Below are 16878 nucleotides of genomic sequence, written 5' to 3' on the forward strand. Positions count from 1 at the left end.
GTTACTGTGTGTGTGTGTGTGTGTAGTTACTGTGTGTGTGTGTGTAGTTACTGTGTGTATTTGTGTGTGTGTGTGTGTGTGTGTGTGTGTGTGTGTAGTTACTGTGTGTGTCTGTGTGTAGTTACTGTGTGTGTGTGTGTGTGTGTGTGTGTGTGTGTGTGTGTGTGGGTGTAGTTACAATGTGTGTGTGTGTGTAGTTACAGTGTGTGTGTGTGTGTAGTTACTGTGTGTGTGTGTGTGTGTGTGTGTCTGTGTGTAGTTACAATGTGTGTGTGTAGTTACTGTGTGTGTGTGTGTGTTTGTAGTTACAATGTGTGTGTGTAGTTACTGTGTGTGTGTGTGTGTGTGTGTGTGTGTGTGTGTGTGTGCATGTAGTTACTGTGTGTGTGTGTGTGTGTGTGTGTGTGTGTGTGTGTGTAGTTACTGTGTGTGTAGTTACAGTGTGTGTCTGTGCTGCGTTCAGGAGCTGCAGGACAGGAACGATGAGCTGAGCTCAGAGGTGGAGCTGCTGAAGAGCCAGAGGAGGAACCAAAGATCTGCAGGAGACGACGACAACACAACCCTGAGTTGGAGACAACAACACTCTGACTCTGGTAACACAACAACTACAGAACCCTGAGTTGGAGACAACAACACTCAGACTCTGGTAACACAACAACTACACAACCCTGAGCTGGAGACAACAACACTCTGACTCTGGTAACACAACAACTACACAACCCTGAGCTGGAGACAACACTCCGACTCTGGTAACACAACAACTACACAACAACTACACAATGCTGACCAGGTTTATGCCTATAACTGATCAGTCACGTCTGTAACCGATCAATCACATCTATAACTGATCAATCACATCTATAACTGATCAATCACATCTATAACCGATCGATCACATTTAAAACCGATCGATCACATTTATAACCGATCGATCACATCTATAACCGATCGATCACATTTAAAACCGATCGATCACACCTATAAACGATCAATCACATCTATAACCGATTGATCACTATAATTGATTGATCACATCTATAACCGATCGATCACATCTATAACCGATCGATCACATCTATAACCAATCGATCACATCTATAGCTGATCGATTACTTTATCAGTCAGTATTGATCAGATCTGATGTGACAAAAGAAGAAAAGCTGTTTGTGTTTAGATCAGTTTCTGCTGAGACTTTAACTGGACTTTCAGGTCCAACCTGCGCAGGTAGACAGCAGGCCACACCCACCACAGGTTTGTCCACCTGGTCTGTCGGTGGTTTCACTGATCGTCTGTTTCTCCACTCTCTACCTGCTCAGACGACTCGGACATGAAGCGAAGCTCGAGTCCTTCGACCAGGAAGAAGCTGCAGCCGGCCGATAAGACAGGTGAGGATCAGCTGATTTACCTGTAATTCACCTGGAGGATCAACAAACCGTCAGTTAGTTCAACCACAGAAGAAAAAGCTGCTACTACCACTTCATCAGGGAGAAGGAGTTATCAGCCACGGAACAAAAATATAAAATCAGAAAAATGAGACTCTAAATAGCTGAAATGAAACAAAAAATAGAAAAATTGGTCACAAAATAAGAACGAGACGCAAACTTAGAAGAAACAACACAAACAGAGAAAAGAACGACAGAAAACAGGATGTAAAGTAAGAAAAACGAGACACAAAATAACAAAAACAAGGCGCCAAATTAGAAAAATTGGATGCAAAATGACCAAAACAACACGTAAAACATAAAAATTGACAAACACAATGCGAAAAATAATACACAAAATTAGAAAAATTTGAAAAACTGAGCAAACTAGCCAAAAAGAGACATGAAACAATAAAAACTAGACACAAAATTAGACAAATGAAGCACAAATTAGCCAAAATGAGACAAAATGAACAAAACAAGACATAAAAGGAGAAAAAAGAAGACCAAAAAGCGAGGAAAAAGGAAACGCATACGAGGAAAACAAGACAGAGAATTGGGGGGAAAAAAGGAGACCCAAAGTGAGAAAAACAAGAAAAGAGGACAAACATTAGCCAAAATGAGATACAAAACAAGAAAAGAGACACAAAACGCCCAAAGCAAGAGATGAAATGAGAAAAATGAGACACAAAATGAGGCACAACACAACCTGAACAAGACATAAGAGCTAAAATGAGACAAATGAGGCAACAAAATAACAAAAACAAGACACCAAATGAGAACAATGAGACGCAAAATGGCTAAAATTAAACAAAAAACACAGAAATATTGGTCACAAAATAAGAAAACTTTTTTTAAAAAAACATTATTACCGTAATAAGACAGAAGACGTGACAAATGAGACGCAAATTTTGAAAAAACACGTCATAACACAACCGAAGGAGTAAAAAAACGATGGAAAACAATGTAAAAGAAAAATGAGACACAAAATGACCAAAACAATACATAAAACATACAAACTGACAAACAAAATGCAAAAAATAACACACAAAATGAGAAAAATGGTACACAAATTAGCCAAAATGAAACAAAAAAAACAGAAAAATTGGTCACAAAATTAGAAAAACATTAAAAAAAAACATTTTTACCATAATAAGACCCAAGATGTGACAAACAGGACACAAATTTAGAAAAAAACACAACACAACCACACAGAAAAGAACAACGGAAAACAGGACATAAGACAAGAAAAACGAGACAGCACGACCACGTCTAGAAAGAATAAAGCAGACCTGACGCTAGACCCAGGGGAGCTCTGATTGGCTGATCCAGCTGTCAGTCAGACGTATTGAACACTCTTTGTCCCGTCCCCTCCCCCAGCTCTCTGCTCATTGGACGATGTCTCCGGTCCAGCTGTCAGCATCCAGACAGAACTGGCTCTGGAGCAGCTGAAGCAGAAACACAACCAGGAGCTGCAGCAGCTCAACATCCAGCTGGAGACGCAGGTAACCAGGTGAACAGGTGTTCAACCTACCTGTTCATTTACCTGTTTGTTCATTTACCTGTTTATTAATTTGCCTGTTTATATAACCTACCTGTTTATCTGACCTACCTGTTTGTTAACCTACCTGTTTATTAATTTACCTGTTTGTTAATTTACCTGTTTGTTAACCTGATTATTAATTTACCTGTTTGTTAACCTGTTTATTAACCTACCTGTTTATTAATTTACCTGTTTGTTAACCTGTTTATTAACCTACCTGTTTATTAATTTACCTGTTTGTTAACCTGTTTGTTAAACTACCTGTTTATTAATTTACCTGATTGTTAACCTACCTGTTTATTAATTTACCTGTTTGTTAACCTGTTTATTAACCTACCTGTTTATTAATTTACCTGTTTATTAACCTGTTTATTAACCTACCTGTTTATTAATTTACCTGTTTGTTAACCTGTTTATTAACCTACCTGTTTATTAATTTACCTGTTTGTTAACCTGTTTGTTAAACTACCTGTTTATTAATTTACCTGTTTGTTAACCTGTTTATTAACCTACCTGTTTATTAACCTACCTGTTTATTAATTTACCTGTTTGTTAACCTGTTTGTTAAACTACCTGTTTATTAATTTACCTGTTTATTAATTTACCTGATTGTTAACCTGTTTATTAACCTGCCTGTTTATTAATTTACCTGTTTATTAACCTGTTTATTAACCTACCTGTTTATTAATTTACCTGTTTGTTAACCTGTTTGTTAAACTACCTGTTTATTAATTTACCTGTTTATTAATTTACCTGATTGTTAACCTGTTTATTAACCTACCTGTTTATTAATTTACCTGTTTATTAACCTGTTTATTAACCTACCTGTTTATTAATTTACCTGTTTGTTAACCTGTTTATTAACCTACCTGTTTATTAATTTACCTGTTTATTAATTTACCTGTTTGTTAACCTGTTTATTAACCTACCTGTTTATTAATTTACCTGTTTATTAATTTACCTGTTTGTTAACCTGTTTGTTAAACTACCTGTTTATTAATTTACCTGATTGTTAACCTGTTTGTTAAACTACCTGTTTATTAATTTACCTGATTGTTAACCTACCTGTTTATTAATTTACCTGTTTGTTAACCTGTTTATTAACCTACCTGTTTATTAATTTACCTGTTTATTAACCTGTTTATATAACCTACCTGTTTATCTGACCTACCTGTTTGTTAACCTACCTGTTTATTAATTTACCTGTTTGTTAATTTACCTGTTTGTTAACCTGATTATTAATTTACCTGTTTGTTAACCTGTTTATTAACCTACCTGTTTATTAATTTACCTGTTTGTTAACCTGTTTATTAACCTACCTGTTTATTAATTTACCTGTTTGTTAACCTGTTTGTTAAACTACCTGTTTATTAATTTACCTGATTGTTAACCTACCTGTTTATTAATTTACCTGTTTGTTAACCTGTTTATTAACCTACCTGTTTATTAATTTACCTGTTTATTAACCTGTTTATTAACCTACCTGTTTATTAATTTACCTGTTTGTTAACCTGTTTATTAACCTACCTGTTTATTAATTTACCTGTTTGTTAACCTGTTTATTAACCTACCTGTTTATTAATTTACCTGTTTGTTAACCTGTTTGTTAAACTACCTGTTTATTAATTTTCCTGTTTGTTAACCTACCTGTTTATTAACCTACCTGTTTATTAATTTACCTGATTGTTAACCTACCTGTTTATTAATTTACCTGTTTATTAACCTGTTTATTAACCTACCTGTTTATTAATTTACCTGTTTGTTAACCTGTTTGTTAAACTACCTGTTTATTAATTTTCCTGTTTGTTAACCTACCTGTTTATTAACCTACCTGTTTATTAACCTACCTGTTTATTAACCTACCTGTTTATTAATTTACCTGATTGTTAACCTACCTGTTTATTAATTTACCTGTTTATTAACCTGTTTATTAACCTACCTGTTTATCTAGTCTACCTGTTTGAACACCTGTGTCGTCCTCTTCAGGTGAACTACTACAAGCGCAGCCTGGACCTGATGAGGCAGAGTATGGAGGTGGAGCGTAAAGACATTTCTCAGGCCTTCAAGGTTTGTTAAGACTTTCAGAATAAAAGCCTTCTGCTCAGCTGAGAACGTCTTAATGTGGGAAAGGTTTAGGTGGATCTCCATGTCCAATGTCTGGCCATTAACTTTCAATATCAATTCAAGGTTTATTCCACAAATTCTGACTTTTATTCCACATATCCTGACTTTAGTTCCATATAGCCTGACTTTTGTTCCACACATCCTGACTTTTATTCCATATATCCTGACTTTTATTCCACATATCCCTACTTTTATTCCACATATCCTGACTTTTATTCCAGTCCAGTTCTCTCAGATCTTCCTGAACATCCTGTAGAGTTTATAAAATCAGACAGGCGTCAGTGAATGTTTGAGCTGATGAGATCTGGAGTTGTTCTTCTTGTCTTTGGTCAGCTGGAGATCAGTGAGCTGGAGGAGCAGAAGTCTGAGGCTGAGCAGCAGGTGAAGCAGCTGAAGGATTCTCTGGACAAACTGCAGATTCAGATCCAGCATGGAGGAGGAGGAGGAGGAGGATGGAGCAGTGAGCAGCAGCGGAGGTGAGGAAGAAACACTGTCAAGGTTAATACGGGAGATTTAAAACACACTACAATCAGAGTTATTAGCAGCTGGTAGGATACAGACATGGTAGAGGTAGTTAAAGTCAACATTAATACAGGAGATTTAAAACAAACTGCAGTTATTAGCAGCTAATGAGCTACAGAGATGGTAGAGATTAGTTTTTTAGTTCAAAAACATCAGTCAAAATAGGAAGTACAAAAAGTTTGTACAGTCTACAAGAGTAATAAAAGATAAAGTACAAACATATTTTATATTTTTATTCCATATATGCTTACTTTTATTGAATACAAGTATATTCTATATATTCCATATATTCTGACTTTTATTACGCCTTGTTTTTGTCATTTTGCGTCTCATTTTTGTCCATTTGAATTGGATTTCTCACAGAATGGCAGCTCTAACTGTTCCTCTCAGACTCCTCCAGCAGCGTTCTGAACTCTGCCGGTTTGTTTCCCAGGATGCAGCGGGAGCGAGCCGAGCTGGAGCAGAACTTTGCCAGAGAGATCGGGAACCTGGTCCAGAAGCTGAGCGCCGAGAAGGAGCAGCTGGAGGCCGAGCTGAAGCTGAAGATGGACCAGGAGCTGCTGCTGGTCCGGTGAGTTCTCAGAGGATCTAGTTCATCATGTTAAAGTAAGATACAGATGTTTAGTGGACCCCACTGGGAGTCTCTCTAGTTTCTACTTCAGGTAGAAAATGCAGTCCAGTGGAATTAAATAGTTCAAGCTGAATAGCGGCACTTTCTAGAATAGAGAGCAGTAGAACGATAGAACGTGATGCTGTGATGTGAGCAGGGACGAGTCGCAGCAGCAGCTCGCTCAGATGAAGCTGCATCACGCCGAGTTGCAGCGCCGCCTGCTGCACCAGCTGCACCGCCAGAGAGGATTCTGGGAGAACCGGGTCGTCCAGTCAGAGGAGCAGCACCAGGAGGAGGTCCGACGGCTGGAGGAGCAGCTGTCCAGGCCAGAGGAGGCGGGCCGGTCGGAGCTGGAGGCGTGTCGGGGGCGGAGCAGCGAGCTGGAGGCCCGGCTGGAGGAGGCCTGCACTCAGCTGCAGTCCCACGAGGTTCTGAACCGACATCTGGCTGCAGCGAAGAGTTCTGTGGAGGAGCAGCTGCAGCTCACAGAACTGCGGGTCGAGTCCGAAACCTGCAGGAGCCTCAGGGAGCAGGAGCTGGAGAACCTGCAGGGGGCGCTGAGGATCAGAACTGAGTCCGTTTCCAGGCTCTCTGCTGAGCTGGACTCTCTGAGAACGGACCGGGCCAGGCTGATCCAGGACCTGAAGGACCAGGCCATGGCTGTGGACAACCTGCAGCTGCAGCTGGACGGGAGGAGGAGCAGCGAGGAGGGTCTGCAGGAGGCTCTGAGGCAGGAATGGACCAGAACCTCGCAGCTCCGGTCCGGTCTGGATGAGGAGAAGGAGGAGGTCTGCCGGCTGAGGCAGGAGAACCGGAGCTACATCCGACTGGCCGACCAGCTCTCCACCCAGATCGTGGACATGGAGGAGGAGATCTCCACGCTCCGAGAGCACCTGAGGGAGCTCAGCCAGCAGCTCAACGACACCGCAGACCTGGTTCTGGACCTCCGGACCCAGCTCAACTCCAGAACCAGCAAGGCAGCGGAGCAGCAGAACAAGACTGGAGAGAGTCGCAGCGAGGTCCAGCAGCTGAGCGCTCAGCTGGAGGCCCGAGAGGCAGAACTGGACCGGGTCAAGAAGGAAGTTCTCCAGCTGCAGCAAGCCCTGCAGGAGTCCCGGAAGCAGCTGGAGGTCCTGCAGGACTCCCGGAAGCAGCCGGAGGTCCTGCAGGACTCCCGGAAGCAGCAGGACTTTGAGGAGGAGAAGTGGCGGCTGACACAGCAGCTGATGGAGCTGGAGCAGCTGGTTCTGGCTCTGGAGGAGGCTTCGGACCCGTCTGGTTCACTCAGGTTTGTGGAGCATGAGACGGATTTGGAGATCCAGAACCGGGTCTGGACGATGACTAACCTCCGTCTGCCTAATCGAGATGCTCTGAATGAAACTCCCAGAATGCACCGCTGCACAGCGCTAACCCTCCCCTCACCGCTAACCGAATGACATCATCTAAACGCATGAGTCCATCAGACTTCCTGCTTCCTGTCTGCTCTCTTTTCTCTGATTTAAACATTGATTTGATGACTTGGAGCTTCTGTTTCTCTGATGGGTTGGTTTGTGGGCTGCAGGACTCAGCTGGAGGAGGTTCGATCAGAGAACGGAGCTCAGCAGGAGAGGCTGAAGGTCCTGCAGCAGGAGGTCCAGACCCTGGAGGACGACGTCATCAAGAAGAGGTGAGAGAAGGCACGGATTTACTGATCACAGATCAGTAAATCCATTAAATTTTTAAAAATCCCTTATTAATCTCACGAGGGGAAATTCTGATTTTCGCATCTCTCCCCAATGGGGGGAGTCAGAGCGATGGGTCAGCCACAGCACAGCACCCCCTGGAGCAGGAAGGGTTAAGGGCCTTCAAGGGCCCAACAAGTGGCCACATCGGGATTTGAACATCTGACCTTCTGATCTGTAGTCCAGAGACTTAACCGTTGAGCCACCACTGCCCTAATGACATTTTTTTTTTTTTTTAAATTTTATTATCGAAGACTAGCCTCCATTTAAATACCACTTGATTTGTCACCTGGTTCAGCAGACAGGTGAGGTTCAGGTGAGTCACAAGAACAGACTCCCTCAGACCACTGCTGATTTGAGACGCAAAACGGCAAAAACGAGATACGAGACAAAAAAACGAGACGCAAAAGAACAAAAAAAGACGCAAAACAACAAAAACAAGACGTAAAATGACAAAAACGAGACAAAAAGTGACAATAACGAGACGTAAAATGAAAAGCTTTGAAGACCTTCCTCTGAACCAAACACCTGCTGGTTTAGATCCACTGTTGAGCTCACATTTAGGAAATAATTTCTTAATGATTTAAAGTAGTTCCAACCAACCTTTACTGCTGTCGTGCTGATCTTTGTTCCTCCACCAGGAGGAGGCTGGAGGAGATGGAAAAGGAGCGTGACAGAAGCAGAGAAGAAGAGGAGAGGCTGCACAAGGAGGTGAACAACCAGACTCCATCCAGATTTCTGCTGATTTAATAGATCACCATTAAAACAAACTGCAGCCGTCACTGTGTGGATTTAAACCTAAATAATCCAATAAAAAATGATAAAACGTCAGTAAAATAAATGCAGCAGGAACAGAGAACAGAGGAGCAGGTAGCTGGAGATCCATTCAGCATGGAGGAACATCTACTGATGAGGAGCAGAGTAGAGAGGAAAAGACTGGAGACATGGATGAGGAGACAACATTTGTTCAAAGTTTAACATCTGAGGACATTTTAGCTCATTTTGGACAAATTTTTAGGTTGTATCAGTCAAATTTAGCTCATTTTGGACCATTTTTAAAGGTAATTAATATAATTGAAGCTGTTGGAGATCCATTCAGCATGGTGAAACATCTTTCTCCAGCTGATGAGCAGAGTAGAGAACAGCATTAAACCGTCTCAATAAACTGAGACGTGCTGGTTTGACTGGAAACAAACCAGTAGACTTGAACTCCTGTTGAGATGTTTATGTCTCTGAAACCCTCCTGAGATGTTTCCCTGCAGACACTTCCTAACCCTGGTGGTTGTCTCCTCCTCTGTCCTCTGCAGAACTCCAGGTACCGTCAGGAGGTTCTGGATCTGAGCAGCAGGAACCTGCAGCTGAGCAACGACAACGCCGAGCTGAGCGCCCGTCTCCGTGGAGACCAGGAGTCGGTCCGGATGCTGCGGGAGCGCCTGGCGACGGTCTCCAAGGAGCAGGAGGAGAAGGAGGCTATGGTGAGCTTCTTCTCCTCATTCTGACTTTTCAGCTTTGGTAGTTTTTCACTGAATCAGTTTGGAGGAAACATTTTATTATGGTAAATTATTATGAGGCGTGAGTTTGACTGAAAGTCAGGATTTAAGTTTTCTGTCAGGTTTGTTTCTCAGGAACAGCAGTTTGCATCTCGTTTTTGGTTCTAAGGAACAGCGCTGATGATCCTGGGTCATGTTTAATTATCCAAGAAACCAAAAAATCCCAATAAACATAGTTAATATCTCATTATTAACTCCATTAATAACTATTTTAATCCATATTTCGTGTGATGGTGTTCTTTACCTCTCTCAGATTCTGGTTCAATGAGGATCATTCACTCATTTTTCATAACAAATTAAACTTTTTCTAAATGTACACCGGAATGACCTGCATATAAAATACAACAGTTTGACATGACGTTGATTTTTAAACGTTCTATTTTACATTTTGATTTATTTTTTCTTTTTATGGAGTGATGTTGATGAAATAACACGAGGCACTTCTTCTCTTCAGGGTGAATCATTTTAAATGTTGTTAACTCATTAAGCTGAGCAGAAGATTAAAAATACTTTTAACTGCTTGTTTTTGGATTTTTTCACTTAAAAACGGGTAAATTTGACCCACAGCATAACCGTTTTCCGACTGAACCAAAGCTTGCAGAATTTTAAGGGGTGATTTCTCGGCTGGATGTGGAACGTTCTTCAGAAATGATCCTTTAAAGCTGAAATGATTCTCTAACTGTGGTGTTGCGTTCAGGTGCGGCGGCTGCAGGACGCAGCGCTGCAGCAGGAGAGAGACAAGCTGCAGCAGCAGAACACCTGGATGCAGGAGAAGCAGCTGCTGCAGAAAGAAGTGAGCTGCTGCAAGGAGAAGGTAGAGGTCACCTATTGATCACTGTCATTGATCGATCGATCAGCTATTTAATCAGATGTCCTGTTTAGTCCACAGATCTTCAGTTTACTGTCAGAGAGGAAGGAAACACGAAAATATTCACATTTTACAGAATTTAGACTGATTTTATCAACATGTGTTGTTTTCTGTGAGACAAAAGTGAGACACAAAACACAAACGAGACAAAAAGGTAAAAACCAGACGCAAAATGACAAAAACGAGACGTAAATGACAGAAAAGAGAAACCTACTGATTTTATAAACATTGTTTTCTGTCAGCGGAGAAAACGTAAATGCTCTTTTATGAGTGGATTTAAGTGGATGGTTTTCATGTGGTGGTTAGAAGTTAAATGTGTGTTTTCCAGCTCGACCTTCAGGTGGACGTGGAGGCGGAGCTTAGCTCAGCGACTCTGAAGCTTCAGTGGTTGGAGGAAGACAAAGACAAACTGCTGAGAGATGCTGAGGACAGAAACAACAAGGTTCACAACCTAAAACATCCAGTTCACTGCTTTAATCTGAAACATCCAGTGAAGTCATTTTGGAAAAAAGTTTGCTCATTTTTGACAATTTCGAGTCATTTTGGGCAACTTTTAGTCCATATTAGACACATTTTATCACATTTTTGACAAACATTCAGTCATTTGCACCATTTTAAAGGTATTTATTATTATAATTGAAGTAGTTGGAGATCCATCCAGCATGGTGGAACATCTACAGATGATGAGTGTGGAGAGGAAACATGGAGATAGTTGGTGATTTTAATGAAATGTCACCATTTAAAGCTCAGATTTGGTTCATTCTCCTGAAGGAACCACACATGATGCATTCAAGGACCAGTTGGAAGTAGAAAATATGAGCATTTTTCTTCTGTTATTACAGTTTCAAGCTGATAAATGGAGACATTTTGGTGACTTTTCAAAGTAAAACATGTCTTTAAAACCTGCTGGCAGGTTTGAAAGGCATGTTTAAAGTCGAGTTAAACCTTTTGTGGAAATAGTTTATTTATTGTTGTTTTGTGAATTTTATTAGATTTAAAAGCCATCTGGTGTCAGTATTGATAAACTTCCTGGGCCAAATTTGTCCAAAATTTATTAGAAATTGTCTGAAGTGAACTAAAATTTGTCCAAAATTAGTTACAAATTATCCAAAATAAGCTAAAATTTGTCTAAAATGAGCCAAAATTTGTCCAAAATGAACTAAATTTTGTCCAAAATGAGCCAAAATTAAGTTCAAATTGTCCAAAGTGAACAAAAATTTGTCCAAAATTAACAAAAAAATTTGAAGAAATAATTTGTTTATTGTTGTTTTTGTGTATTTTATTAGATTTAAAAGCTGTCTGGTGTCAGTATTGTGGTTTTTGTGTTCATTTTGTGTATTTTTCAAGTAGTTTTTTTCTATTTTATGAGCTCTGACAGCTGCTCTGGTGTCAGTATTGTTGTTTTCTGTTCTTTTTGTGTCTTTTTCTGGTTTTGTGTTCATTTTGTGTATTTTTCTGGTAGTTTTGTGTATTTTATTCACTCTGACGGCTGCTCTGCTGTCAGTTTCTTGTTGAACTTCCTGCTACCTGTCCAGGTGGAGAAGCTGCAGCATCGTCTCGTCTCTCTGGAGTCGGAGGCGGAGCTTCTTCGCTCCCAGCTGCTGGCTGTCAGTCAGGACGGACAAGGCCACGCCCACGAGGCCGGCGAGCTGCACGGGAAGCTGCAGGAGGCCCAGAGCAAGGTGAGCTCACCTGTCGTTGCCGTCTATTGGCCAGACGTCCCGCAGGCACTTCCTCAGCATGTCTCTGCTTCCTGTCAGGTGGAGGAGCTGGAGGGCGGAGTCAGGAGGCTGCTGTGGGAGAAGGAGGAGCTCAATCAGGATCTGGAGCAGCTGAGAGTCCAGAACCAGGACCTCCAGAACCAGGTACTGCTCAGGACTGTGGAGGCGGGGCCAGTGTCCTGAGATAAAAATGGTCCATAATGAGCTAAAAATGCTCCAAAATGAATTTAAAATCGTCCAAAATGAGCTATAAATGGTCCGAAATGAGCTAAAAATGGTCCAAAATGAATTTAAAATGGTCCAACATGAGCTAAAATGGTCCATAATGAGCTAAAAATGATCCAAAATGAATTGAAAATGGTCCAAAATTAATTTAAAATGGTCCAAAATGAATTTAAAATGGTCCAAAATGAGCTACAAATGGTCCATAATGAGCTAAAAATGCTCCAAAATGAATTTAAAATGGTCCAAAATGAGCTATAAATGGTCCAAAATGAGTTAAAAATGGTCCAAAATTAATTTAAAATGCTCCAAAATTAATTTAAAATGGTCCAAAATGAGCCAAAAAAATTTACAAAATGAATTAAATATGGTCCAAAATGAGCTACAAATTGTCCATAATGAGCTAAAAATGGTCCAAAATGAGCTAAAAATGATCCAAAATGAATTAAAAATTGTCCAAAATGAGCTGGAAATGGTCAAAAATGAGCTAAAAATTAGTCAAAAATTGTCCAGAATATGATAAAATTTGTCCAAAATGCATCAAAAATTGGACTGATGAGCTAAAATCAGTCAAAAATTGTCCAGAATTAGTCAAAAAATTTCCAAAATTAGTCATAATTTATCAAAATAACTTTAGCCAATGTTGGAAAACATTGGCTAAAGTTATTTTGATATAAGCTGAAATTTGCTAAAATGAGGTAAATTTGTCTTCTGAGCTAAAGTGAAAGCTGATTGGTCGATGTCCTCCAGGTCTCGGAGCTGCAGGTCCAGGATCTGCAGGTCCAGAAACTGAACCAGGAGCAGCAGAACCTGAGGAGCAGGCTGAGTGAGGCTGAGGAGCAGGTCAGAACTTCACTGGTTGGTGGTCCAGGTGAGGAGGTAGGAGGAGGAGACTAAAGCTGTGGTCTGTTGGTCTGCAGGCGGTCCGGGCCGACGCCTCCCTCAGCCTGCTGCAGGCGCAACACCTGCGACAGCTGCAGCAGCTGCAGGAGCGGACGGACGGCGGTCGCATGGAGCGGCTGGAGGAGCTGCAGGAGAAGCTGGAGGAGGAGCAGAGGAGGAGCCAGCAGCTGGAGGAGACGCTGAAGATGCAGCTCCAACAGAGCACTTCCCAGATCAGCATGAAGCAGGTAAACACACCTGATCTCATCTGAGTCTGGCAAAAAAATTGTCCAAAATGAGCAAAAATTGTCAAAAGTAAGCTAAAAATTGTCCAGAATTCATTAAAATTTGTCCAAAGTTTATAAAAATTTGTCCAAAATTATTTAAAATTTGTCCGAAGTGAGCAAAAATGTGTTGAAGCTGAGCTAAAATGTGTCCAAAATTAATTAAAATTTGTCCAGACTGAACAAAAATTTCTCCAAAATGAGCAAAAAAATTCCAAAATGAGCAAAAATTTGGCCAAAACGAGCAAAAAATCGGCCAAAATTTATTAAGATTTGTCCAAAGTTTATAAAAATTTGTCCAAAATTAGTTAAAATTTGTCCGAAGTGAGCAAAAATGTGTTGAAGCTGAGCTAAAATGTGTCCAAAATTAGTTAAAATTTGTCCAGACTGAACAAAAATTTCTCCAAAATGAGCAAAAAAAATTCCAAAATGAGCAAAAATTTGGCCAAAACGAGCAAAAAATTGGCCAAAATTTATAAAAATTTGTCCAAAATTAGCAACAATTTCCAAAATATTTCAAATTTGTCCAAAATGACCTAAAATTTGTCCAAAAGTAGCAAAAATCTGTCCAAAATGAACTAAAATTTGCCCAAAATGAGCAAAAATTTGTCCAAAATGAGAAAAAATTTCTCCAATATGAGAAAAAAAAATCCAAAATAATTTCAAATTTGTCCAAAAGTAGCTACAATTTGTCCAAAATGAGTCAAAAATTGTCCAAAATTAATACAAATTGGTCAAAAATAAGTCAAAAATGTGTCCAAAATGAACTGAAATTGTCTGATACGAGCTAAAAAACTGTCTGTGGTGGTTTTTGGTCCGTTTCTCGTCTCCTTGAGGTTTCTCCTGGACCGTTTGTGGTTCTTTGCTGGTTTTGAATCTTTTAAATTCCATTTCCTGAGGTCTAAGATGAGAAGAAGTGAAGATGATGGAGGTCAAAGCTGCTCTGTTGTTTCTTCAGGACCAGCATGAGAAGGTGACAGCGGCGCTGCAGCAGACTGTCCAGGCCCTGGAGGTCAAACTGAAAGGAGTCCGTCTGGTTCTGCAGGACAAAGTCCAGCAGCTCAAAGACCAGGTGAGTCCTGCAGCAGCATCTGTTGTCCACATCCCTCTGTTCTTCTGGTCCTCTGTTCTTCTGGTCCTCTGTTCTTCTAGTCCTCTGTTCTTCTGGTTCTTCTGGTCCTCTGTTCTTCTGGTCCTCTGTTCTTCTGGTTCTTCTGATCTTCTGGTCCTCTGCTCCTCTGATCTTCTGGTTCTTCTGGTCCTCTGTTCCTCTGATCTTCTGGTCTTCTGGTTCTTCTGGTCCTCTGTTCCTCTGATCTTCTGGTTCTTCTGGTCCTCTGTTCTTCTGGTTCTTCTGGTCCTCTGTTCCTCTGATCTTCTGGTTCTCCTGGTTCTTCTGGTCGTCTATTTCTCTGTTCTTCTGGTTCTTTTGGTTCTTCTGGTCGTCTATTTCTCTGTTCTTCTGGTTCTTCTGGTCCTCTGTTCCTCTGATCTTCTGGTTCTTCTGGTCCTCTGTTCCTCTGTTCTTCTGGTTCTTCTGGTCCTCTGTTCCTCTGTTCTTCTGGTCCTCTGTTCCTCTGATCTTCTGGTTCTTCTGGTTCTTCTGGTCGTCTATTTCTCTGTTCTTCTGGTTCTTCTGGTCGTCTATTTCTCTGTTCTTCTGGTTCTTCTGGTCCTCTGTTCCTTTGTTCTTCTGGTCGTCTATTTCTCTGTTCTTCTGGTTCTTTTGGTTCTTCTGGTCGTCATTTCTCTGATCTTCTGGTTCTTCTGGTCGTCTATTTCTCTGATCTTCTGGTCTTCTGGTTCTTCTGGTCCTCTGTTCCTCTGATCTTCTGGTTCTTCTGGTCGTCTATTTCTCTGGTCTTCTGTTTCTTCTGGTCCTCTGTTCCTTTGTTCTTCTGGTTCTTCTGGTCGTCTATTTCTCTGGTCTTCTGTTTCTTCTGGTCCTCTGTTCTTCTGGTTCTTCTGGTTCTTGTGGTCCTCTGTTCTTCTGGTCTTCTGTTTGACGGCGTTTCTCCTGCAGATGGTGAAGAGCAGCAAGGTGAGCGTCCTGCTGAAGGACGTGTACGTGGAGAACTCCCAGCTGATGAAAGCGCTGCAGGTCACTGAGCAGCGGCAGAAACAGGCAGAGAAGAAGAACTGGCTGCTGGAGGAGAAGGTCAGAGCTCTGAACAAGCTGCTGAGGGAGATAGTCTCCGCCTCCCTGGCCACGTAGCCCCGCCTCCTGATGGATGAATCAGCAGCAGTTGGAACCCGACATGAAGCAGCTTCAGCTCAGCGACAAACTGAACTCAGGTCTGAGAAACGTTGAATTGATGTGAAGCGTCTTCAGGAGAAACCTGTAAATGAGTTAAAATAAAGCTTCAGAAACTGACATCATCTCAAACATTCTCACCCCAAAACTAAACGTTCAGTTTGTTTACAAAGTTCTCAGAGGATTAGAACCTTAAAATGTGTAAAATGACAAAAATGAGACAACACGAGACACAAAACGACAAAAACGGGACACAACATGACAAAAATTAGACAAAATGACAAGACACTAAACTTGTAGATAAATCCCAAACTTTGCTCCCACCAAACTGCATTTCTGTTCTAATAGATTTTATTGAGATTCTTATAAAACCCTCAGATCAGATTTTCATGTTGACTTTCATTATTAGATGAAAGTTTCTATTTTTAGAATAAAAACATCCAGCTCCATTTAAACTCGGTTTTCTTCAAGGTGCTCTGAGTGGATCTGTTCAGATTCTAGGTGAAGGTTCAGCAGTTTGTGGGTGTGGCCTCTAAGCTGGCACACCTGTTCAGCAGGTGTGTTTTCCTCCTGGCTGAAGCTGCTTCAGGAGAAGATTTCAGTATTATTGAACCTTCATGTCCAGCCTTTTGCTTTTCTATGTTTTTACTGTTGAGATGATACAAACTATAATATTATAATAATAATTCGAGTTTTATTGTCCTGATCAGTGTTTTATCTCCTCCTGCTCCTTTTATTTTACTTGTCCAGGTGCAACAGACCAAAGTGTGACATGCAGGATGTAAAACCACATTAAATTATGTTTTTATCACTCTGGCTGCTCAGCTGTCGTTTTTCACCACAAACTGGAGTTTATTGTGAAATTACCGGCACAGGAAACAGCTAGCAGTTGGCTTAATTCAATTGTATTTATATAGCACCAATTATAGGTCAAATAGTCTCAAGACACTTTACAGAACCCATATGCCTGAACCCCCAGAGCAGCCCTAAGGAGACAGTGGCAGGAAAACACCCTTTTAACAGGGAAAAAAACCTCGAGCAGAACCCGGCTCTAATGTGGGGGAACCATCTGCCTGCTGGCTGGACGGGTTGAGAGGGACAGAAGAGGTAGAAAGGTAGAGATAGAGGGATGGAGGTAGAGGGGTGGGGGCAAGGA

The 16878-nt window shown here is 41.1% G+C and overlaps 1 protein-coding gene across 4 annotated transcripts in view; it reads left to right on the plus strand.

Annotated features, from left to right (window-relative positions):
• The window catches only part of ninl (ninein-like), a 49386-nt gene extending 32853 nt beyond the window's left edge, over positions 1–16533 (plus strand). For 2 of the 4 annotated variants that reach the window (XM_055018382.1, XM_055018384.1), the window contains 18 exons: positions 464–593; positions 1317–1385; positions 2802–2926; positions 4951–5031; positions 5422–5564; positions 6044–6181; positions 6378–7508; positions 7782–7886; positions 8583–8652; positions 9249–9416; positions 10189–10305; positions 10688–10801; positions 11895–12041; positions 12120–12224; positions 13053–13145; positions 13223–13432; positions 14427–14540; positions 15492–16533. In XM_055018382.1, coding sequence (XP_054874357.1) covers positions 464–593; positions 1317–1385; positions 2802–2926; positions 4951–5031; positions 5422–5564; positions 6044–6181; positions 6378–7508; positions 7782–7886; positions 8583–8652; positions 9249–9416; positions 10189–10305; positions 10688–10801; positions 11895–12041; positions 12120–12224; positions 13053–13145; positions 13223–13432; positions 14427–14540; positions 15492–15683 — 3252 coding nt within the window. In that variant the 3' untranslated portion in view covers positions 15684–16533. The remainder of the gene's footprint in view (positions 1–463; positions 594–1316; positions 1386–2801; positions 2927–4950; positions 5032–5421; positions 5565–6043; positions 6182–6377; positions 7509–7781; positions 7887–8582; positions 8653–9248; positions 9417–10188; positions 10306–10687; positions 10802–11894; positions 12042–12119; positions 12225–13052; positions 13146–13222; positions 13433–14426; positions 14541–15491) is intronic. The other 2 variants (XM_055018383.1, XM_055018385.1) reach the window with 2 other exon arrangements.
• The last annotated feature ends 345 nt before the right edge of the window (positions 16534–16878 follow it).

Source organism: Amphiprion ocellaris, chromosome 16 (assembly GCF_022539595.1).
Source record: "Amphiprion ocellaris isolate individual 3 ecotype Okinawa chromosome 16, ASM2253959v1, whole genome shotgun sequence".
Taxonomy (NCBI): Eukaryota; Metazoa; Chordata; class Actinopteri; family Pomacentridae; genus Amphiprion; species Amphiprion ocellaris.